Consider the following 25,413-nt stretch of genomic DNA (forward strand, 5'->3'; position numbering starts at 1 on the left):
GTTCTCTATGAATTCCTCAGCTTTAGGTGACTATGTGTTCAGGGATGCCGAGGAATCTGATGTTACTTCTTGAGCGACCGTCCTCGGCTCTGCGTTGCAATTGCGCTAGTTCCGTTTCCATTTGTTGGATTTTGGTTCTCATGCCGGTCACCTCAGGTTGGACAGTTTTTAGCGACGATTCTGTGTTGTGTACCCTGTCTGTTAGTTTGCGATGGTCAGCGCGGAGTAATGAGACTTCCAGGACCGCAGCATCGATTTTCCCTTCCAATGAAGATTTGGTGTCCATCCATTACTGCTTGCATGATTTTGTCAAACTGTAGAGAATGTGTGCGCAGTGTTTCGCTCAATTGGAGAAGTGTTGCTGATTGCAAATTTGGGTGACTTTGGGGGGGGGGGGGTTGGGAGTCGCCATCCATGTGGGTCCCCGGTTTGGGGTGTTTTGGCGTGACCATAGCGTCCCGGGCTGCATACCGAGATTGGTTTGGGTGAGGTCGCCGGAGGACACAGGCAGGTTGGCCGAGGGAGCCCTAGTCCAAGCGGCGGGCGATTGAGAGTTGTCAGGGGACCAGAGTGTACTACGGAGATTGTACCCACTTAGGGGCAATCAGGATCTTGTTAATTGTGGGTACAGACATTTTACTTGGCGAGTAATGGATGTCCCGGGGAGAGACTTATTCCGCTGTGGTGTATTGATGTGTGCCAAACTTGGCGATGGAGGGATGGGATATCCTACGGGCAAGTTTGGCCTAGAGCCCAGTGGGTAATTACTATGAAGCGCACCGACTGGGCATCTACAACTGTTGAGAGGGTAATTTATCTGAGTGAAGTCACAAGGGGGTCTGGTGGAGACCGATTAAGTCGTTTGTGCGTTAGTTCGGCTTTCTTCTGATTTCCTCAGCAGTTTGTCGCCACTTCTGGTGGGGGAGTGTTCAGGAAGGTCTAGTATATCCCATGCAGTGCACCGCTGGAGGGGGAGCACCCAATATGTGGTACGAATGATCTCTGGCCACGCGGTATAGTGCTATTAGTCCAAATGTAGTGCCCCAGAGGGGTTGTTTGAAATCGTGACTGCTTACGCCCTTGAGTGGTTTATCCCTGTGCAATAGTTTGTACACAGTTAACTTCGCCAGCAGCACATGTGTTGCGTTCCGCCCCTCCTCAGAGCTCGTTGCCTGTGTCGCACCCTATGCGTGACCGCTCTCCTCGCCCAGCTCACCTTGCTTCCTGTTGTCCATTTTCATCCTTTCCTGGGTCTTTGTTTCATTATGTACGTTTCATCCTTTTCATTTTACATCCTACTGCATTCCTTCTGTTGCAGTCGTCAGCTTTCCCCCATAGGCAGTTTTTCTTTATTTTTTGTTAATTGGTTTATTTCTTTTTCTTTCTTTTTTTTTTCCACCCTTGCTTTTCCGCGGCCAGCCCCAGCTCGAAGTGCCACGCCATCTGTCCTTTAAGTGCTGTGGTCAGCTGGGCCGAATCCACCGCCGCGCAGGAGGCCGGCTACCGCACGTAGATCCGCGCACCCGGCCCAAGCCCCGGCGCAAGTGGCACCCGACCAAGGGGGGCACGGGGACAGGCACACCCAGCAGGAAGGCCCTGCGCGGCCCCCACCAGGGAAGGAGCCGCTCCGGCCTTAGGACCAAGGAGGCAGCTCCTCGCTCTCACCTCCCTCCTTTCTTCCGGCCCTCAGGCCCATCAGCCGGGGAGCAGCTGGGCAGCGGCACACCTCCCCCGGCGGAGCCGGCCACAGCGAAGAGGTCTGGGTGTCCCCGCTACCGTGGCTAGAGAGGCCTCGGGGAGGACCCAGGGAATCCGCACAGGTGTCACGCGGCAACCGCCCCACTCCCGGCTCAGGCAGCAGGATCCAACGTGAAAGCTCTCGTCAGACGTGCACTGGACATTGAAGGGGCTGTACTTCCTGTACTGCTTTTGCTCACCACTTGAAAGATCGTACATTTAAAATGAACAAAATATAACATTACACATGTTTAAGGTAGAACAAAATGTGTACTGTTATACAGCAAATACAAAGAACAGATTTTTTTATTTTTTTTATTGTCTCCATTAACACCTCTCCCTGAGATGACAGGTGTGCCTTGTGGAGAGGAACTGCAGTTTCCTCTCAGACCTCTCGTGCTTATTATGGTGTATACGAACTGGCCTCTCATGTCAGGTGTGCATAGTAGTGAATCGAGAGGGACTGCCCTTTCCTCTCAGGGTAGGCAGATGTGTGTATTAAAGTGTGCGAATGGACTGGCTCCCCCCCCCCCTCTTCCCCCTTCCCCCCCACCCCCCCTTCCCAGCTCCTTTCCAAGTCAAAAAGGGGATGGGGGGGGATTGTTTGCCCTTCTGCCACTCGCTTATATAGCTTTTTTTAATTTATTTATTCCCACGACAGCTCAAATTTTTCCACAGTAAACAGTAATGGCTGCCATTTCATTTCTAACATGCCAACAGCCAGCCAATTACAGCGCTCACTCCTGCAAGAGCGTGAACGAGAAAAACAGACCTCTTGATCACTCCCAGGACTTAATTTTTCTTTTTGTGCCACTGTGACCCTAACTGCCTAAATATACAATTATTTTGAGCCTTCATTTCTCAAAAACTACTTAACTGATTTACACAAAAAGCACAATGTGAAGACCAAGTTCTAGCTTCCTACTGGTGTAATTCTGCTCAGCGGTTTTTGTTAAAACCGGTCTTAACGAAGCCTGTGGCGAATGCATGGAAATGTAACATTTTGCGAGCCCCCCCCCCCACTTTTTTTTGGGCTCCTACAGGAGGACCGCGCCCCCTCCCCACAAGCCCCCCTGTTTGTAATATTGCTATAAGCCTGTTATCCCTGAAAATGTGCAATGCACTGCGCCTTCTAGGGGTTAGATATATGGTTACACTGCATTATTTATTGCCATTTTCTTTTTGTGTTGGTATGCCCTCTAGGGGCTAACTATAGGGTTACATGAACAGGTTTCTTACAGATGCTATTTTCATTGTGGTGTCCACTAGGGGCTGTTCCAAGCATTACAATCAGATCAACATATTAAAATATTTGTGGCACAGAAACTGGTCTCATAATACTTTGCAGGGCATTACTTTTACAAACCATTATTGCTCCTAACTCAGCAAGTGGTGGTCCTAGGACAATGGGACCACCTTCTGCACATTGGCAACTATATGCTCTGTCTACATCATCTCTGGGTCCCCAACATTATGATAGTGGGGACTCCAAAATAATAACCTTTAACACCATTCATTATCTTTTTAAGTTGTCTCATAGCTGGGACATTTGTTTACAGCTAGCAGAAGTTATGTTTCATGGGCCCTGTTTGTAATATCATTGCAGTACACTTACTAGCCTTGAAATTATGTAATGCACTATGCCCTCTAGGAGCTAAATATATTGTAGCACTGCATTACATTTTCCCTTTTTTTCATGTGGTTATGCTCTCTAAGAGCTGAGTGTATGGGTATGTAACTAGGTTTCTACGAAATGCTATTTTTATTGTGTTGATCTCTAGGGGCTGCTCTAGGCATTGCAGTCAACACACTATAATATTTGTGGAACAAGAACTTGCCCCCATAATGCTTTGCAGGGCATTACTTTCACAAAACATAACTCAGCCTGTGGTGGTCCTAGGCCAATGAGATCACTTCCAAACAGCCTATCTACATCACCTCTGGGTCCCAACACGAGGTTAATGGGGGCCCTAAAATAATAACCCCTCCCCCCATTTAGTGTCTTAAATGTTCTCATGGCTAGAACTTTTGTTTTACAGCTGGGAGAAGTTTTGTTTTAAAGGTCTTGTTCGTAATATAATTGTAGTAGGCCTGCTAACCCTATTCACTGCATTACTTTCTCCAGGTTTTTTTTTTTTTTTTTTTTTTTTTTTTTTTTTAAGGGGTTATGCACTCTAGGGGCTAATAATATAGGTACCTGACCATGTTTCTTACAAATGATATTTTTGATATGGTACCCTCTAGGGGCTGCTTTGAGCATTAAAGTCTAATGCCAAAATTTTGTTTCTGACAAAAGTTTATGTGATAACTGTAAATGTTTTAATAATCTTGCCTTATTACAATTATGACTGATTCAGGCCAACTTAACATTCTTACTACACAAAGACTGTTTGAACACTTGATATGTTTGAGTGAACCTTCTAGTTTAGTTCTGCTTTGTGGCAGTCGTGTCATTTTTGAGGAATTGTGTTAGCCAGCCAGCAACTCTGATGTTGGGGTGGTGGAAGTTGTATTCTATGGGAATTAGCATGGCAGATTTAAATTAGGATGCTAAATGGCAACCTTTTTATTTTGTGCTGCAGATAGAGAAAGAAGGTACACTGAAGTGCTTTAGTTATATGCAGGGCCACTGGAATTGTATGGCAGAAAGAGACAATTATGGGTCAGGGTTGACCAATTTATGTGGCAAGAAAAGTCCAGTTATGAATTTACAATGCCAAAAGCGCTAACTCAAGCAAATGCGAGACCTATTGCATACGATCCTGTCATCTTTTTTACTGGGACTCGGCTGAAGCAGAGTCCCAAGATGGCTGTCAACACTTCCTTGTTGAAGTGTTAGCAGACAATCAGATATCAGCATGAAATCTGGAGGGTTCGGAGCCTTTGCATCCTTACATATACAATTATTTTTTTTCTTTATTGTGTCAAAAACTACTAAACTGATTTACACCAAATCACAAAAAGGTCACTTTCTGGACCAAGAGCGAGTTTTTTTTTGCTAAATATGGTGTCAATCCATCCAGTGGTTTGGCTGCTAATCCTGTTCAAAATCCCTGTGGAAATTAACATGGAGAAAACACGCTCTCTGCCCCCACCCCTTTTTCTAGGTACCCACTTGAGGGATCACCTTGAAATTTTCCAGACAGCAGCTAATGTGAGTGCCAAAGTTTAAGAAATTTTCCGAAGATTTGTCAAGCTGCGCCAAAAATCTAGGCAAATAAAAAAAAAAAAAATAAAGTTTTCTATAGCACGTAGATCCTAACTATAATTACCTAGTGGTGACCGCCACTAAGTAATATATGTACACACACAAATGCATACATATAGACAGACACACGCATATACACATATAAACATTTTTATTTTGCCAAGTGCTCCGGTATCCCGCATGTTGCAAGACATTTTAGGCTTATAAATATTTATGAGTATCTACTGGACAAGAAAAATTAGTTCCAAATGCCGTAATTTTGTGTGGTACTTTAGTACCTAGGCTGGGCTGCTAGCGCTCCCCCCGATGGCCAGGCACCCCCTCCCCTGGGCAGGGGAGGAAGGGGAATTGCTTCCCCTTCCACCCTGCCCCTTCCCCTGTGGGGCCTTCCCCTTGGTGCAGGAAGTTCAGCTTTCAGCGCTGATCGGATGAGAAATGCGAAAGCATTTCTCCTCCGATCATGTGGATGGGGCAGAGAAGCCCGAAAGGAGAGAAAAGGCCTTTCAGGCTTCTCTGAGCATTTCTACTAGACACCAGGGAATTTTTTTGTTTTTTGTTTACATGATAAGGAGAGCGGCCCCTTGGGCAAGGGCCGCTCTCCAGGCAATTTGTTTTTTGGCTGTCTGACGACCCCCCCCCCCCCCCCAGGGGCAGAGCTGCCTATTTCTATTAGGCCAATCTGCCCCCGGGGGGGGGCAGAAACCACTAGACACCAGGGATTGATGTGTGTGAGTGTTTTGTTTGTGGGGGGGGGGTGGGTTTAGGGCACCCCCTTGGGCAAGGTTCGCTCCCCATGGGGGCACATTACTGTTGGCCATATCTGCCCCCCCCCCCCTCTTGGGGGCAGATCGGCTTATTTTTGGAAGGCCCATCTGCACCGAAGGGGGGGGTAGAAAGCCCACCAGAGACCAGGGAAGAATGTTTTTCAAATTAAGAGGGTGGGGGTATGGCCATACCCCCACCGCAAATAAATGGGGCCAAAGTTGTTCTTCCCACCAGTGGGCAGATGGGGCAATTACCCCCTATTCACACCCCGGGGGCAGGAAGTCTACTAAATGCCAGGAAATGAAAAAGAAAAAAAAAATAGTGGGGTGGTGGCTACCAACCAGTATGGGTATGGTTATGCCCCTACCCCAACTGAAGGGGGTAACAGTCTTTCAGCTCTCCCCCGCACACTAAAACATCTTATCCCACGGCAAGCAAGTGGACATTTTATTATTTGGGGTTTTGGTTTTACATTTGGGCCATGAGAGCTTGGCTAACTCTCAAAATCGTCCCACTTGGAATGGTGAGGGATGCACTTTTTGGACTGACACTGCCATGTTGAAAAATCCACAAGACCTAGACACATCTGAAAACTAAACATCTGGGTGAGTCCATGGTAGTGTGCTTCACATGCACCCCGCACCATTTTCTTACCCACAATGCCCTGAAAACCTCCAACTTTGCTGGAAATCACACATTTTTGTGATGGAACCTACCGGAATCTGCAGGAATCCACAAAATTCCTACCACCCAGCATTGTCACATCTATACAGATAGAAATTCTGCCCCACTAGTCAACCTAATTTTTTTTTTTTCCAAACTGCCCTTCTGGACCCGCTTTGGTTCCCCCTCAATTTTGACATGTTCTTGGCTCTTTCCTGTTACAGGCACTTGGCCCACCTACACAAGTGAGGTATCATTTTTACCAGGAGACGGAGGGCAACGTTGGGTGGTAGGAAATTTGTCCCAGTGCGGTGATCCCGCACAGAAATGTGTGAAATTTGATTTTTTTATCTAAATTCAAGGTTTGCTGAGGATTCTGGGTAAGAAAACACTGAGGTATCCACGCAAGTCACACCTCCCTGGACTCCCTTGGGTGTCTAGTTTTCAGAAATGGGTTTGGTAGGTTTCCCTGTATGGCTGCTGAGCCTAGGACCAAAATGTGATGTGTCCATGTTGTGTTTTGGGGCATTTCCTGTCCCGGGCTCTAGGCCTACCCACACAAGTGAGGTACAAATTTGTTTTTTTTTTTTGTTTTTTTTTTTTTTTTGTTTTTTTTAAATCGGCTGACTTGGGGGAACGCTGGGTGGAAGGAAATTTGTGGCTCCTCTCACATTCCAGAACTTTGTCACCGAAATGTGAGGAAAAAGTGTTTTTTTGGCCACATTGAGGTTTGCAAAGGATTCTGTTGAAAGCCCCACAAGTCACCCCATCTTGGATTCCCCTAGGTGTCTAGGTTTCAAAAATGTGCAGGTTTGGTAGGTTTCCCTAGGTGCCGGCTGAGCTAGAGGCCAAAATCCACAGCTACGCACTTTGCAAAAAACAGCTCGGTTTTCTTTGGGAAAATGGGACGTGTCCACGTTGTGTTTTGGGGCATTTCTTGTCGCAGACGCTAGGCCTACCCACACAAGTGAGGTATCATTTTTATCAGGAGACTTTGGGGGGTGGGGGAGGAGGACACAGAATAGCAAAACTAGTGTTAATACCCCTTGTCTTTCTCTAAAAAATTTCTTCCAAATGTAAGGCAGTGTGTAAAAAAAGGCGTCTATTTGAGAAATGCCCTGTAATTCACATTCTAGTATAGGCACCTCGGAATTCAGAGATGTGCAAATAATCACTGCTCCTCCACACCTTATCTTGTGTCCATTTTGGAAATACAAAGGTTTTCTTGATACCTATTTTTCACTCTTTATATTTCAGCAAATGAATTGCTGTATACCCGGCATAGAATGAAAACCCCACTGCAAGGTGGGGCTCATTTATTGGCTCTGGGTACCTAGGATTCTTGATGAACCTACAAGCCCCTATATATCCCCGCAACCAGAAGAGTCCAGCAGACGTAACAGTATATTGCTTTAAAAAATCTGACATTGCAGGAAAAAGTTAGAGTAAACGTAGAGAAAAATGGCTTTTTTTCACCTCAATTTCAATATTTTTTTTATTTCAGTTATTTTCTGTAGCAAACCCTTGTAGGATCTACACAAATTACCCATTGCTGAATTCAGAATTTTGTCTACTTTTCAGAATTTTTTGGGTTGCTGGGATCCAGCATTGGTTTCACACCCATTTCTGTCACTAACTGGAAGGAGGCTGAAAGCACAAAAAAAAAATCATAAAAATGGGGTATGTCCCAGTAAAATGCCAAAAGTGTGTTGAAAAATGTGTTTTTCTGATTCAAGTCTGCCTGTTCCTAAAAGCTGGTAATCTTTAGCACCGCAAACCCTTTGTTGATGCAATTTTCAGGGAAAAATCCACAAGCCTTCTTCTGCAGCCCTTTTTCCCCATTTAAAAAAAAAAAAAAAAACAATATTTTCTTGGCCTCTGTAGGAAGTTGGCTCTGTATGTGCTATTTCAAAGTAAGGAATAGCATGCACAGAGTCCAAGGGTTCCCCTTAGAGGTAGAATAGTGGTAAAAATAGATAATACTAATGCTCTATTTTGTGGTAGTGTGGTCGAGCAGTAGGCTTATCCAAGGAGTAGTGTTAAGCATTTGTTGTACATACACATAGACAATAAATGAGGTACACACACTCAGAGACAAATCCAGCCAATAGGTTTTGTATAGAAAACTATCTTTTCTTAGTTTATTTTAAGAACCACAGGTTCAAATTTAACATGTAATATCTTGTTTGAAAGGTATTGCAGGTAAGTACATTAGGAACTTTGAATCATTTCAATTGCATGTATACTTTTCAAGTTATTGACAAATAGCTACTTTAAAAGTGGACACTTAGTGCAATTTTCACAGTTCCTGGGGGAGGTAAGTTTTTGTTAGTTTTACCAGGTAAGTAAGACACTTACAGGGTTCAGTTCTTGGTCCAAGGTAGCCCACCGTTGGGGGTTCAGAGCAACCCCAAAGTCACCACACCAGCAGCTCAGGGCCGGTCAGGTGCAGAGTTCAAAGCGGTGCCCAAAACGCATAGGCTAGAATGGAGAGAAGGGGGTGCCCCGGTTCCGGTCTGCTTGCAGGTAAGTACCCGCGTCTTCGGAGGGCAGACCAGGGGGGTTTTGTAGGGCACCGGGGGGGACACAAGCCCACACAGAAATTTCACCCTCAGCGGTGCGGGGCCGCCGGGTGCAGTGTAGAAACAAGCGTCGGGTTCGCAATGTTAGTCAATGAGAGATCACGGGATCTCTTCAGCGCTGCAGGCAGGCAAGGGGGGGGTTCCTCGGGGAAACCTCCACCTGGGCAAGGGAGAGGGACTCCTGGGGGTCACTTCTCCAGTGAAAGTTCAGTCCTTCAGGTCCTGGGGGCTGCGGGTGCAGGGTCTGTTCCAGGCGTCGGGACTTAGGTTTCAGAGAGTCGCGGTCAGGGGAAGCCTCGGGATTCCCTCTGCAGGCGGCGCTGTGGGGGCTCAGGGGGGACAGGTTTTTGTACTCGCAGTATCAGAGTAGTCCTGGGGTCCCTCCTGAGGTGTTGGATCTCCACCAGCCGAGTCGGGGTCGCCGGGTGCAGTGTTGCAAGTCTCACGCTTCTTGCGGGGGAGCTTGCAGGGTTCTTTCAAGGCTGCTGGAAACAAAGTTGCAGCCTTTCTTGGAGCAGGTCCGCTGTCCTCGGGAGTTTCTTGTCTTTTCGAAGCAGGGGCAGTCCTCAGAGGAGGTCGAGGTCGCTGGTCCCTTTGGAAGGCGTCGCTGGAGCAGGATCTTTGGAAGGCAGGAGACAGGCCGGTGAGTTTCTGGAGCCAAGGCAGTTGTCGTCTTCTGGTCTTCCTCTGCAGGGGTTTTCAGCTAGGCAGTCCTTCTTCTTGTAGTTTGCAGGAATCTAATTTTCTAGGGTTCAGGGTAGCCCTTAAATACTAAATTTAAGGGCGTGTTTAGGTCTGGGGGGTTAGTAGCCAATGGCTACTAGCCCTGAGGGTGGGTACACCCTCTTTGTGCCTCCTCCCAAGGGGAGGGGGTCACAATCCTAACCCTATTGGGGGAATCCTCCATCTGCAAGATGGAGGATTTCTAAAAGTTAGAGTCACCTCAGCTCAGGACACCTTAGGGGCTGTCCTGACTGGCCAGTGACTCCTCCTTGTTATTCTCATTATTTTCTCCGGCCTTGCCGCCAAAAGTGGGGGCCGGGCCGGAGGGGGCGGGCAACTCCACTAGCTGGAGTGTCCTGCGGTGCTGTGACAAAGGGGTGAGCCTTTGAGGCTCACCGCCAGGTGTTACAGCTCCTGCCTGGGGGAGGTGTTAGCATCTCCACCCAGTGCAGGCTTTGTTACTGGCCTCAGAGTGACAAAGGCACTCTCCCCATGGGGCCAGCAACATGTCTCTAGTGTGGCAGGCTGCTGGAACTAGTCAGCCTACACAGATAGTCGGTTAAGTTTCAGGGGGCACCTCTAAGGTGCCCTCTGGGGTGTATTTTGCAATAAAATGTACACTGGCATCAGTGTGCATTTATTGTGCTGAGAAGTTTGATACCAAACTTCCCAGTCTTCAGTGTAGCCATTATGGTGCTGTGGAGTTCGTGTTTGACAAACTCTCAGACCATATACTCTTATGGCTACCCTGCACTTACAATGTCTAAGGTTTTGTTTAGACACTGTAGGGGTACCATGCTCATGCACTGGTACCCTCACCTATGGTATAGTGCACCCTGCCTTAGGGCTGTAAGGCCTGCTAGAGGGGTGTCTTACCTATACTGCATAGGCAGTGAGAGGCTGGCATGGCACCCTGAGGGGAGTGCCATGTCGACTTACTCGTTTTGTCCTCACTAGCACACACAAGCTGGCAAGCAGTGTGTCTGTGCTGAGTGAGAGGTCTCCAGGGTGGCATAAGACATGCTGCAGCCCTTAGAGACCTTCCTTGGCATCAGGGCCCTTGGTACTAGAAGTACCAGTTACAAGGGACTTATCTGGATGCCAGGGTCTGCCAATTGTGGATACAAAAGTACAGGTTAGGGAAAGAACACTGGTGCTGGGGCCTGGTTAGCAGGCCTCAGCACACTTTCAATTGTAAACATAGCATCAGCAAAGGCAAAAAGTCAGGGGGCAACCATGCCAAGGAGGCATTTCCTTACAGCCTCCTTCAGGGGAACTCAAGTCTGGGTACCTCTAGAATCCCTAGAATGTTGGGGAAAAAAAAGGATGCAAATTTGGGTTGGGGGGGGGGGGGGGGGGGCTGGCACCTGAGAGAGAGAAGGGGGAAGGCCTGGCACCTGAGGGGGGAGAGGCCTAGCACCTGAAGAGGGAGGAGGGGGGGGGGGGGGGGGGGGTGGCTGGCAGTGAAGGGGTTAAATGCACATACAAGTTTTATTCCCTTAAAAATTGTTTTAGCACAGCTAGCTTTCAGATACTTGTTTTTACATTTTAAGCAACTGCCTGCATTTTATCAGCACCTTCGTACGCATGTCACACTATGCCCTGTTCAAGGCTGTCATAATCGGTACATGATATTCAAACAACAATTGCTGCTCCAGCTGACAGTCACCATAATCACCGTATTGTTCTTTCCTGCATTATGCTTCATCTGCCTAATCATCGCAGTTTAAATGTATTTCTTTCTTTCATTTAAAAAATCAAAAAAAAAAAATCAGATGAAATAGCTTCAATAAATGTATAGAAGTTATCTGCAACCTCTAATCAGCATGTGTGAGATTTTGTATACCTGAAATAAAGGCTATGTATGTTCTGTTCACCACAACTTCCCTGAGGATTCAGTGTCATGGTCTAGGTTGCCACAAATCACCTTTACTTTCTAGGTTTGGGTGAGGCGCTGCGAGCTAGTCGAAGTCATGTCAACTGTTTATAGATGGTGTAGGGCCAACTCTGTCACACACTTTTGGTGGTGCTGCCACCTTAAACTACGCATTCTTACCCCAAAGTAAGAGCCCTAACAAAAGTACAGGCTACCAAAATAGGAAACATCCAGCTAAACCGATATAGACATATTGCATAACTGATTGAACCACGATTTATGCTTCTGATTAATATTCCACCGGCATCAGCACTGAAAATATTGTAAAGCAGGTCCACAAAATTCTTATGAAAGATTAACTACAAAAAGATAATGTATTCCTCCGACATGGACTAAGAATAACATACTTTAAAATAATGCTGTTGTCAAGGAGAAGACTAAACTGAGGTTTTACGCCGCAGGTGAAGAGTTTCTGGTCCTTTCTTCTAATTTATAATTAGCTTCATTCAAGATAAACTACGTTTTCAATGGAAACTCATTTCTAAGGCTTGGAGAACGTGGGCAGAAAATAAAGAGCGACACTGCATAGGGTGTTCTTCAAAACGGGGAGGTTAAATACCAGAGCACAGAACATGAATTAACAGAGAAACAACATTTTGACCAGTTTATCTTACCAAGTGCTCGTGCCACGGCCAAGAATGGAATCTGGTCAATCACAGTGCTCCTTCGAACTGGGCCATTATGAGTAAGACGAGGCCTCTTCCAGACCACACGGTTTACGCCAGATTTATTGATCACACTACAAGAAAACACAAAGACTCCTAATGTAAACAAATGATAAATGGTGCTCCATCATGCATCAAGTGATTGAACATCCAATTAATCTAGACATTTATGATACCTTACATTATGTGAGACTGTATCAAAGCTACCTTGTCAAAGAAAAAAGTTTGAGGTGGGTGCAAATTGTATACATCTGCACCAAATGAATTCAAGGGCCGTTCCTGCTAGTCATGCACATGACGAACTTGATGAGATTATGCCATCAATCTCGGCAAACATCTTAACCCCTAGGGTGCCTGGGACGTAACGTCCTGTGGCAGCACGGCTCGTGTGTCCAGGACGTAACCGTTAAGTCCTGCACCCAGCCCTTGGGGGTAGCGCTGGTGCTCTTCCCCCCAAGGGCCTCCCTCCCACCGCGGCAGGGCTGGCAGGGGAATCTCTACCTCTTCCACCCCCATTTAATGACGTCCCTCAATGCCTCCCTGTAAGGAAATGCCTCCTTGGCATGGTTACCCCCTGACTTTTTGCCTTTGCTGATGCTATGTTTTGAATTGAAAGTGTGCTGAGGCCTGCTAACCAGGCCCCAGCACCAGTGTTCTTTCCCTAATTCTGTACTTTTAATTCCACAATTGGCACACCCTGGCATCCAGGTAAGTCCCTTGTAACTGGTACCCCTGGTACCAAGGGCCCTGATGCCAGGGAAGGTCTCGAAGGGCTGCAGCATATCTTATGCCACCCTGGGGACCCCTCACTCAACACAGACACACTGCTTATCAGCTTGTGTGTGCTAGGGAGAACAAAACGAGGAAGTCGACATGGCACTCCCCTCAGGGTGCCATGCCAACCTCACACTGCCTATGCAGTATAGATAAGTCACCCCTCTAGTAGGCCTTACAGCCCTAAGGCAGGGTGCACTATACCATAGGTGAGGGCACCAGTGCATGAGCACTGTGCCCCTACAGTGTCTAAGCCAAACCTTAGACATTGTAAGTGCAGGGTAGCCATAAGAGTATATGGTCTGGGAGTCTGTCAAACACGGACTCCACAGCACCATAATGGCTACACTGAAAACTGGGAAGTTTGGTATCAAACTTCTCAGCACAATAAATGCACACTGATGCCAGTGTACATTTTGTTGTAAAATACACCCCAGAGGGCACCTTAGAGGTGCCCCCTGAAACCTTAACCGACTATCTGTGTAGGCTGACTGGTTCCAGCAGCCTGCCACAACCGAGACATGTTGCTGGCCCCATGGGGAGAGTGCCTTTGTCACTCTGAGGCCAGTAACAAAGCCTGCACTGGGTGGAGATGCTATCACCTCCCCCAGGCAGGAGCTGCAACACCTGGCGGTGAGCCTCAAAGGCTTACCCCCTTTATTCCAGCACCGCAGGGCACTCCAGCTAGTGGAGTTGCCCGCCCCCTCCGGCCACGGCCCCACTTTTGGCGGCAAGGCCGGGGGAGATAATGAGAACAACAAGGAGGAGTCACTGGCCAGTCAGGACAGCCCCTAAGGTGTCCTGAGCTGAAGTGACTAACTTTTAGAAATCCTCCATCTTGCAGATGGAGGATTCCCCAATAGGATTAGGGATGTGACCCCCCTCCCCTTGGGAGGAGGCACAAAGAGGGTGTACCCACCCTCAGGGCTAGTAGCCATTGGCTACTAACCCCCCAGACCTAAACACGCCCTTAAATTTAGTATTTAAGGGCTTCCCTGAACCTAAGAATTTAGATTCCTGAAACTACAAGAAGAGGACTGCTGAGCTGAAAAACCCCTGCAGAGGAAGAACAGAAGACACCAACTGCTTTGGCCCCAGTCCTACCGGCCTGTCTCCTGCCTTCCAAAGAAACCTGCTCCAGCGACGCTTTCCAAAGGACCAGCGACCTCTGAATCCTTAGAGGACTGCTCTGCTTCAAGAAAGACAAGAAACTCCCGAGGACAGCGGCCCTGCTCCAAAAAGACTGCAACTTTGTTTCGAAGGAGCAGATTTAAAGACCCCTGCAACTCCACGCAAGAAAACGTGAGACTTGCAACACTGCACCCGGCGACCCCGACTCGACTGGTGGAGAACCAACACCTCAGGGAGGACCCTCCAGCGACTCAAAGACCACGAGTAACCAAAGTTGTCCCCCCTGAGCCCCCACAGCGATGCCTGCAGAGGGAGTCCCGAGGCTCCCCCTGACCGCGACTGCCTGAACTCTAATTTCCTGACGGCTGGAAAAGACCCTGCACCCGCAGCCCCCAGCACCTGAAGGATCGGAACTCCAGTGCAGGAGTGACCCCCAGGAGGCCCTCTCCCTTGCCCAGGTGGTGGCTACCCCGAGGAGCCCCCCCCCCTTGCCTGCCTGCACCGCTGAAGAAACCCCTTGGTCTATCATTGAAAACCATTGAAAACCCGACGCGTGTTTGCACACTGCACCCGGCCGCCCCCGCGCTGCTGATGGTGTACTTTTTGTGCTAACTTGTGTCCCCCCCGGTGCCCTACAAAACCCCCCTGGTCTGCCCTCCGAAGACACGGGTACTTACCTGCTGGCAGACCGGAACCGGGGCACCCCCTTCTCTCCATTGAAGCCTGTGTGTTTTGGGCACCACTTTGAACTCTGCACCTGACCGGCCCTGAGCTGCTGGTGTGGTGACTTTGGGGTTGCTCTGAACCCCCAACGGTGGGCTACCTTGGACCCCAATCTCAACCCCGTAGGTGGTTTACTTACCTGCTAAAACAAACGATAACTTACCTCCCCCAGGAACTCTGAAAATTGCAGTGTCCACTTTTAAAACAGCTATTTGTGTTTTATGTGAAAAGTATATATGCTACTGTAATTATTCAAAGTTCCTAAAGTACTTACCTGCAATACCTTTCAAATGAGATATTACATGTAGAATTTGAACCTGTGGTTCTTAAAATAAACTAAGAAAATATATTTTTCTATAACAAAACCTATTGGCTGGATTTGTCTCTGAGTGTGTGTTCCTCATTTATTGCCTGTGTGTATGTACAACAAATGCTTAACACTACTCCTTTGATAAGCCTACTGCTCGACCACACTACCACAAAATAGAGCATTAGTATTATCTCTTTTTGCCACTATCTTACCTCTAAGGGGAACCCTTGGACTCTGTGCATACTATTCCTTACTTTGAAATAGTGCATACAGAGCCAACTTCCTACACTCCCTTAGCATTCCTGCTGCCCGATCGCATTGATCGGGCAGCAGGAATGCCCACTAGGCACCAGGTAATTTGTTGTATATATGTATATGTGTGTGTGTGTGTGTGTGTGTGTGTGTGTGTGTTTTGTGCGGGGGTTGGGTGGGGGGTGCGGCCCCTTGAGCGAGGGTCACCCCCCCAAAAAGGTTGGGGGGGGGGGGGGGGGAGAAGAGACAAACACTTTTAGGGCAGAATCCACTAGACACCAGGGATTATGTGTGTGTGTGAAAGCACAAGCAATAGTAAAAATGGGGTATATCCCAGTAAAATGCCAAAATTGTGTTGAAAAATTGGGTTCTCATTCAAATCTGCCTGTTCCTGAAACCTGGGAAGCTGGTGATTTTAGCACTGCAAACCCTTTGTTGTTTGCCATTTTCAGGGGAAAAAAAAAAAACACAAGCCTTCTTCTGCAGCCCTTTAAAAGAAGAAAAAGAAAAGGTGGGGGGAACGAAATTCAGTGTATTTTGGCTAATTTCTTGATCTCCTTCAGGTGAACCCACAAAGTTTGGGTACCTCTAGAATCCCTAGAATGTTGGGGGAAAAAAGGATGCACATTTGGCAATTTGGCATGGGTAGCGTATGTGGACAAAAGGTTATGAGGACCTACACGCAAACTCCCCCAAATAGCCAAAAAAAAAAAAAAAAGGCTTGGCACCCGAGGGGTGAAAAGGCCCGACAGCGAAGGGATTAAGTACAAAGAGATAAGAAGCACGTATTCGCTCTTAAAAATACATTTGTGTCCTATGAAAGGCGAGCTTGTGGAAAGAATCCAAATTCATTTGAAGCAGTGGTACTCCCTATAAAGCCCTAACAATGTGTTTTCTGCTAACAATAAGATGTGATGAGCTAGTTGTTCACCCTGCTCCTGTACTCTAAAATGATGAGAAGCATAAGCTTTCATGTGCTTGTTGTATATGAAATCAATTTTTAGGAGTCAATTTCTGCAAGGTGTTAGATGGACAACAGGGGCGAATACAGCAGGCTAAGAGAGCAAAACGTGGCTGCTTCCTGGATAACAACATGCGCTGCAAATACTGAACTTCTAGTTTGGCAAGTTTAATGTTGGGCCAAAATCGTTTTTTTCTTTTTTCCATTATTGGATGGGAAGGATACAACTTTACCACCTCCTCTGTTTTATCTCCTTGGGCTACTGAAATGGCTAGCATGTTTTTCATGAGTAATGGAGACAAGCTTCAGGAGGGAAGGGAGGAAACCCTTTGCCTCTTACTCCTCTTCTGAGCACTTACATGATCGTTACTGCCCTTCCTAGTAAAAACTTAATATAGACAGGAAACTGCAATACTATTTGTTACCTGCAAAATACTTAACACATCAGAAATAGGTACATAACTACATACTTCAAACTAAATATATGTAATAATGACAGAGTGTACATGCCCCCCCTCACCCCCCCCCCACCTGCCTCTGAGTTTTATGGTTGGGTCAACAGTACAAATGTTTATAGTGACTGATGTCCTAAAAACTTACAAAATCCAGGTTATGGATTGGCCTCTGCAACATAGTTATTTTAAAAAAATAAGTAAAATAAAAATAAATTATTTTTTTTAAATAAAAAAATCAATAAAAAAAAATTAGTTCCAACAGCCATGCCTACTTGTAAGTCAATCCGAGGTATACTCCTTGAATTGATACTTTGACATCCCTTAAGAGCCAGAACAACCTAGATGCATTACATTTTACACTGCACACAAATCAGCTGCAGAGCATTTAGAAAAAACTGTCCTACCCTTCGGTCCATAATTCTCCTTATCAAATCAAAGAGTTTTTCACTGCTGAGTATCATTCAACAATTAAAATATGCAATACCACCTAAACCAATATAGGTTCTTTATGCATGTGTGCTCTGCTTCCAAGGTCACCATTGCAGACTTTACTCCTCCACGTTGTAGCAGCCTCCTTTTTAAGTGTGGGGGAAGGACCATTACAAATGATTCCTTCTATTCTGACTCGTTCAAGATTATTTTGCCACCTACCTGCTACAATATCTTCTAAACTATATTGCATGGCCCAATGATCATCACAGAGAGTAGAGTGTGAGAACATTTGAGCTATGGAGCTAATCTAAAGGCATGTAGCTCTCATGAGATGACTAGTGGCTTTCAAGAGAAGCAACAACACCCAAAAACGTTTTACTCACTGATTACGCGAAGAGATTCTTTAGATGATAATTCTTTGTAGAAGAGACGTGATCTACTACAGTCAGGATACCAAATCTATGTATCACGTAGTTCTCTAACTAGGGACTTCCAGCATAGTGGGATTCTTGTAATGAAGACTGTATGGCAGGGACAGGACTAGAAAAACAAGCACTTGCAATGCAATAGGTCTCGCATTTTCTTGAGTTGGATCTACTGGCATTCTAAATTCATAACCAGACTTTTCTTGCCACATTAATTGGTCAACCCTGCCTCAAATTCATTTCCTGCCATATCATTCCAGTAGACCTGCATAAAACTAAAGCACTTCCGCGCACCTGCTTCCTCTATTTGCAGCAAAAAATGAAAATGTTGCTACTTAGCATTTAATTGGGCAACGCTTAACTGAAGCATGCTAATGTATTTACTGAAAGCAAATATGCGCTTACAAAATCAACGATTACCACTTAAAGACTATAGTCGAACCACGGACCACATTTGTCACATGCATTTTTTTTTTTTTTTTTAAAAAGCTAATGCCTTCATATTAATATAATTGTGTCTTTTAATATTTATGTTTACTGGTGTGTCCCAAATGGTGTTTGGCTGCAATTTACACTGTTTAGGTGTGATTCACTGTACAAAGTTATATAGCATCTGATAACATCGCTGTTGTCTACAGAGCAAGCCAGACAGTAATTTACACTCTCATCTGGGTGATGCTGCCCTTTCACTAACACATGCTAATGTTTCTGCTCTAGGTTTGTTTTCATGTTAAAAACGTTAGTCTCCCCAACAGTCTTTTTTACGTTAATTTGCTGTATTTTACAGTGTTTACGAGTAAAGAGTGATTCATGTCTTTGTGTTCAAAATGTTTTCTACAACATAACACCTTGCTGTTTAAACTTCCAGTCTGGCAGCTTGTTTATAGTTTGGAGCAGGACATTTTCACATGTTAAAATTATTCTTTATTTTGCCCACAGTAAATCAGTGAGACAGAAAAATAAGTGATGGCCCTGTAACAAAAATTGTTTGTGTCCTGCATCGGAACACACCGGATTAAATTAAGCACTGCGAACATAATAAGCGTGCCTTATTTTTATCCAGCCGTTACTCTACAAAGAAGGTTGATTTATTTTTCCCTTGATAGCAAAGCCATAAGCTTTGTTTTAAGCTTACAAGACCCACAACTGCGTAGTTAGCCTACACGAAAAATATATTTTTTCGTAGGTTCAGCTGTCACTTCACACCGCACGCTAATACCTGCTGCATATACTTTTACAAGTACTGAATAATAAAGCAGGCTGATTTCAAATTGCAAAGAAGCAAATTTTCTGTTGTGTTGCGCTTTCATTTTGGTTTTATGACTTTCCCCAAGTGTCTCTTTTGGTCAAAATAAATGCAGCGTTATAAGCAAGAGATGAAGCTTGGAATTATTACACGGCAGTGCAGAGGGTTAATGTAGTTATTGCAAAGAATGAGTTGTAGGGAGATCACAGACTGCATTCAATCTTCAAATGTTAAAATAACTCTGGTGATTATTGTTATTTCTGGAGAGAGAACTTACTTTTCTCTGGTGGAAGTTTGGACTAAATATAAGGTAGCGCAAAAGGTTAATGTCCTTGCTGCGGGGAAATGAGCTAGGCAGATCAGAACTAGAAACTAATGTAACAAGGCGATATTTATGGGCTGCTTGCAAGCAGTGGAAACTTCACTGGAAGGACATATGGGGATTGTTTTTGTTAAAGCTCTTTTCCCCTTCGGAAGAGTTTCTGAAAGTGATTGAAAAAAGGGGCCGGCTCAGCCCCTTCGCTCCTGAAAGCGGAGGAGGATTTTGGTTTGTGCACCATTTCTAAGCAATACCGTAGTGCTCCCATAGTGAAAAACAAAAACATGAGCGGCTCAGAATGAAAGATTCCGAAAACACAGGCTAATCTGCCTGTGCCCTTAAAACCGAGGCTGTTGTGAGAGGAAGCAAGGGCATAAAAGTGAAATAAGTACACCAGAGACATGATCAGTAAACAACTGATAAAAAAAATAAAAGTAATACTGTTTAACCTAAGCGAGCCGACGGCCAGCATCAGCGTGAAGAGACACAAAAGGCAAAAATTTTGCACATTTGCCAATATGTTTGACTGTGAGCAGTTAGCCACGTAACAGGGGTAATAGCCAAGGCGGTAACAAAACCGCCCTAAGAAAGGACAAATGTAAAGCATTTACCATCGAAAAGAAAGGATTTTTGAAAGGCAAGCCCATGAACGAGTGATAGTGATGGGCGTGCAGTGAGCGTGGTTAAAAGCTCAGATACATAACAGCACGTCAGAAAAGCAGCACTGACGTGCTGCTATGCTCAACCTAAAAAGAACAAAATAGTATCTCGTATCACATTGGGAGTAGCAAGAGGGCACTAATTAAGTTAAATAAATCTGTGCATGGTCCCTGCTCCACAGAAAGGAAAAAAACTAATGCCAGGCATGCCTTGACAAATCATGAGGCTGTAAAGAAGAGTGCCATGCAAGCCAGCAAATGGTAAGCGACAAGTGGGCTCCCAACCTTTTAATGTACACAACAAAGCCTTGCAAGCAAGACACATGCGCTTCCCCATGTACTCACAAGCTCGACCCTAATAAATGCTATATTTTAAAAAAGCAAAAACAAATTACATGTTGTTCTATAAGCAGGTCTGCAACAAAAAAAACAAAAAAAAGAAATGCATATCTCACGCTTAAATGTAGCTTTGTAAGAAGAGGTTTCCACATCAAGCAAGTCCGTACGTACAAAAAAAAAAAAAAAAAGGAAAATATTTATGAAATCAAAAAAAACAATTTTATGAAAAGACCCAAAGAAAGTGTTCCATAAGTCGGGAAATCTTCAAAACAAACTATTCCCCAGACTGAACTGAACAACCATGAGGGTAAACTCTGGGATCAGTAATTTTTCCACAATGGTACATCATCTGTGTGTGTTAGTTACCCATCCACCCCAGCCTTTTATGATCAAGATATGATTTAATAAATAAATAAACTAATTCAGATTATGGTTATGTCTGGGTATTATATAAACATATATTCTAGAAAGACGTTGTCAGTTCTTAGAATTGTCCCTGCAGGAAGAACAACTTACTTACCTTTGGTAACACATCGTGTGGTAGAGACTATATCTAGCTGCAGATTCCTTACCTTTGAAAGTCCACGGTGTCAGGCTGGATCCGCAAACTTTTGCTTAAGCAATACCCCTGTGCGTGCCATTGGGTGGCTCCGTTCAGTTCTGTGTGGCGTTGTTGGCACCAGATGTGATGTCGCTGGCAGCTATATAAGCGCCACCCAGGTGTGTGGACGTCAGTTACTTTTTCCATGCCAAGAGCACAAAGCCATGAAATTAACTAACAATTGTGTCCCCAATCTACTGCCTGAAAGAGATCATTCTGACCCTAGTAAATGAGTCCTGCAGGACCAAACTAGCGAAACGCCTGTCCCTGCGGACCAGACTGTCCAGGGAGTAGTGTTTGGCAACCGTGTGCAGAGATGCCCAGGTTGCTGCCTGATAGATGTCCAGTGCAGAAGGCTGGCTCTGTATATACAATACCAAAATGAGGTATAGTGTTCGGAGTCCAGGAGATCCTCAGAGGCTTAGCAGAGGCTAAAGTAGATAATAGTAATGCTCTTTTGTGGTAATGTGGTCGAGCAGTTAGGCTTATCAGAGGGTAATGCAAAGCATGTCTTGTACACACACAGTCAAGAAATGAGGCACAAACTCAATGACTAACTTCATGCTAATTGTTTTATATTGCAAAAATATATTTTGTTATTTTATTACTAGAACCAGAACAACTTTGTTGCAGGTAAGTACAGTTATCAATGGGTATCAAATGTACTTTGTTTGTTTTTTGTGGATAAAGCAGTTTACAAGTAAGAAACACTTTTCTATTTCAATAGTTGACAGTGCAATTTTTCATAGGATGGGGGGTGTAAGCTACGGTTGAGAGGTGTTCCATCCAGTATCAGAGATGAATTAGAGAAAGAACTTAGGAGTTTAAGCAGCAAAGATATTATTTAAGCCATAGATTCTTCTTTATGGCTTTCTCCATTGGTGGTGGTGAAGAAAAAAAAAGGGGGGGGAGAGGGGGTGTCATTAAATAGAGAGATTTGGGTGGACTCACATCCTTTGCCAAAAATAACTGAAATGCTGTCTACCATAAAAGATGCAAAAGTTTTCAGTAAACTGGAATTGGCATCAGCATATCATCAGGTAGAATTGACACAAGAATGTAGACACTTGACGGTGTTTGTATCACCATAAGGAACATTCTAATTTTGCCACATGCCGTTTGGGCATGCGTCTGCGGCTTTGGTCTTCAAGAAAATCATGACCACGCTACATAAGGAAAATGTCACTTACCCAGTGTACATCTGTTCGTGGCATTAGTCGCTGCAGATTCACATGCTGTGCATAGTCCGCCGTCTGGTGTTGAGTCGGAGTGTTACAAGTTGTTTTTCTTCGAAGAAGTCTTTTCGAGTCACGAGACCGAGGGACTTCTACTTTGGTTCCATTGCGCATGGGCGTCGACTCCATGTTAGATTGTTTTCCCCCCGCAGAGGGTGAGGTTGGAGTTGTGTATGTTAGTAATAGTGCCCATGCAATGGAATGACTAAGTATGTACAAAATGAATGTTAAAGTAATATATTTACAAATGTACAAATGTTGAAGATAACTTCCAAACGGCTACAGGCTCCCGGGGAGGCGGGTGGGCGCATGTGAATCTGCAGCGACTAATGCCACGAACAGATGTACACTGGGTAAGTGACATTTTCCGTTCGGTGGCATGTGTAGCTGCAGATACACATGCGGTGCATAGACTAGTAAGCAGTTATCTCCCCAAAAAGCGGTGGTTCAGCCTGTAGGAGTGGAAGTAGTTTGAAATAAAGTTCTTAGTACAGCTTGACCTACTGTGGCTTGTTGTGCGGATAGCACGTCTACACAGTAGTGCTTAGTAAATGTGTGAGGCGTAGACCATGTTGCTGCCTTACATATTTCGTTCATTGGAATATTTCCTAGAAAGGCCATGGTAGCACCTTTCTTTCTGGTTGTGTGTGCCTTTGGTGTAATAGGCAGCTGTCTCTTTGCTTTAAGATAGCAGGTTTGGATGCACCTAACTATCCATCTAGCTATACCTTGTTTTGATATTGGATTTCCTGTATGAGGTTTTTGAAATGCAATAAATAGTTGTTTTGTTTTCCTAATTAGTTTTGTTCTGTCAATGTAGTACATTAGTGCTCTTTTGATGTCTAATGTATGTAGTGCTCTTTCAGCTATTGAGTCTGGCTGTGGAAAGAACACTGGCAATTCTACTGATTGATTTAAGTGGAACGGTGAGATGACTTTTGGTAAGAATTTTGGGTTGGTTCTTAGAACTACTTTATTTTTGTGTATTTGAATAAATGGTTCTTGTATAGTAAATGCCTGAATTTCACTCACTCTTCTTAGAGATGTAATGGCAATGAGAAATGCAACTTTCCACGTTAAGTATTGCATTTCACAAGAATGCATGGGTTCGAAAGGTGGACCCATGAGCCTTGTCAAGACAATGTTGAGGTTCCATGAAGGAACAGGTGGAATCCTTGGTGGTATTATTCTCTTTAGGCCCTCCATAAACGCTTTCATGACCGGTATTCTGAATAGGGAAGTTGAATGAGAAATCTGCAGGTAAGCAGATATTGCTGCGAGATGTATTTTTATGGAATTAAAAGCTAGATTTGCTTTTTGTAGATGTAGTAAATATGCTACTACATCTTTTGGAGATGCATGCAATGGTTGGACTTGATTATTATGGCAGTAACAAACAAATCTTTTCCATTTACTTGCATAGCAGTGTCTAGTGGATGGCCTTCTAGCTTGTTTTATGACCTCCATACATTCTTGTGTGAGGTTCAAGTGTCCAAATTCTAGGATTTCAGGAGCCAAATTGCTAGATTCAGCGATGCAGGGTTTGGATGCCTGATCTGTTTGTGTTGTGTTAACAGATCTGGCCTGTTGGGTAGTTTGACATGAGGTACTACTGACAGGTCTAGTAGTGTGGTATACCAAGGTTGTCTTGCCCATGTTGGTGCTATCAGTATGAGTTTGAGTTTGTTTTGACTCAATCTGTTTACCAGATATGGAAGGAGAGGGAGAGGGGGAAAAGCGTACGCAAATATCCCTGACCAATTCATCCATAGAGCCTTGGGATTGCCGGTGTGGGTACCTGGATGCGAAGTTTTGGCATTTTGCGTTTTCTTTTGTTGCAAATAGATCTATTTGAGGTGTTCCCCAAATTTGGAAGTAATTGTTCAGGATTTGGGGGTGAATTTCCCATTCGTGGACCTGTTGGTGATCCCGAGAGAGATTGTCTGCTAGCTGGTTCTGGATCCCTGGAATAAATTGTGCTACTAGTCGAATGTGGTTGTGAATTGCCCAATGCCATATTTTTTGTGTTAGGAGACACAACTGTGTCGAGTGTGTCCCCCCCTGTTTGTTTAAATAATACATTGTCGTCATGTTGTCTGTTTTGACAAGAATGTATTTGTGGGATATCATGGGTTGGAATGCTTTCAATGCTAGAAATACTGTTAACAGTTCTAGGTGATTTATATGAAACTTTCTTTGATGTACGTCCCATTGTCCTTGGATGCTGTGTTGATTGAGGTGTGCTCCCCACCCTGTCATGTTATCACGTATTGTGGCACTGGGTCTTGGAAAGGCCGCCCTTTGTTTAAATTTGTACTGTTCCACCATAGAAGCGAGATGTATGTTTGGCGGTCTATCAACACCAGATCTAGAAGTTGACCCTGTGCATGTGACCATTGTGATGCTAGGCACTGTTGTAAGGGCCGCATGTGCAATCTTGCGTTTGGGACAATGGCTATGCATGAGGACATCATGCCTAGGAGTTTTAATACCATTTTTGCATGTATCTTTTGATTTGGATACATGGCTTGTATCACCTTGTGAAAATTTTGAACCCTTGGTGGACTTGGAGTGGCTATCCCTTTTGTTGTGTTGATTGTCGCTCCTAAGTATTGCTGTGTTTGACACGGCAAAAGGTGTGACTTTGCATAGTTGATGGAGAAACCCAGCTTGTAAAGGGTTTGTATAACATAATCTGTGTGGTGTGAACACTTTGTTAGCGAGTTGGTCTTGATTAGCCAATCGTCTAGGTACGGGAACACGTGTATTTGCTGCCTTCTGATGTGTGCAGCTACTACTGCTAGACACTTTGTAAAGGCTCTTGGCGCTGTTGTTATTCCGAATGGCAACACTTTGAATTGGTAGTGTATTCCTTTGAATACGAACCTTAGGTATTTCCTGTGCGAGGGATGTATCGGTATATGGAAATACGCATCCTTTAGATCTAATGTTGTCATGTAGTCTTGCTGTTTCAGCAGTGGGATTACGTCTTGTAATGTCACCATGTGAAAGTGGTCTGATTTGATGTAGGTGTTTAGTGTTCTGAGATCTAATATTGGTCTTAGAGTTTTGTCTTTTTTGGGTATTAGAAAGTACAGTGAGTTAACTCCTGTGTTCTTTTGTGTTTTTGGTACTAATTCTATTGCGTCTTTTTGCAGTAATGCTTGAACTTCTAGTCCTAGAAGGTCTATATGCTGTTTGGACATCTTGTGTTTTTTCGGTGGGACGTTTGGAGGGAGTTGGAGAAATTCTATGCAATAAACATGTTGGAT

The 25,413-nt window shown here is 44.8% G+C and overlaps 1 protein-coding gene across 1 annotated transcript in view; it reads right to left on the reverse strand.

Annotated features, from left to right (window-relative positions):
• LOC138286375 (protein phosphatase 1D-like) overlaps nt 1-25,413 on the reverse strand; it is a 111,303-nt gene that overhangs the window by 25,784 nt on the left and 60,106 nt on the right. Inside the window, exon 3 of the mRNA XM_069226535.1 lies at nt 12,229-12,353. Coding sequence (XP_069082636.1) covers nt 12,229-12,353 — 125 coding nt within the window. The remainder of the gene's footprint in view (nt 1-12,228; nt 12,354-25,413) is intronic.

This window comes from Pleurodeles waltl, chromosome 3_2, assembly GCF_031143425.1.
Source record: "Pleurodeles waltl isolate 20211129_DDA chromosome 3_2, aPleWal1.hap1.20221129, whole genome shotgun sequence".
NCBI lineage: Eukaryota > Metazoa > Chordata > Amphibia > Caudata > Salamandridae > Pleurodeles > Pleurodeles waltl.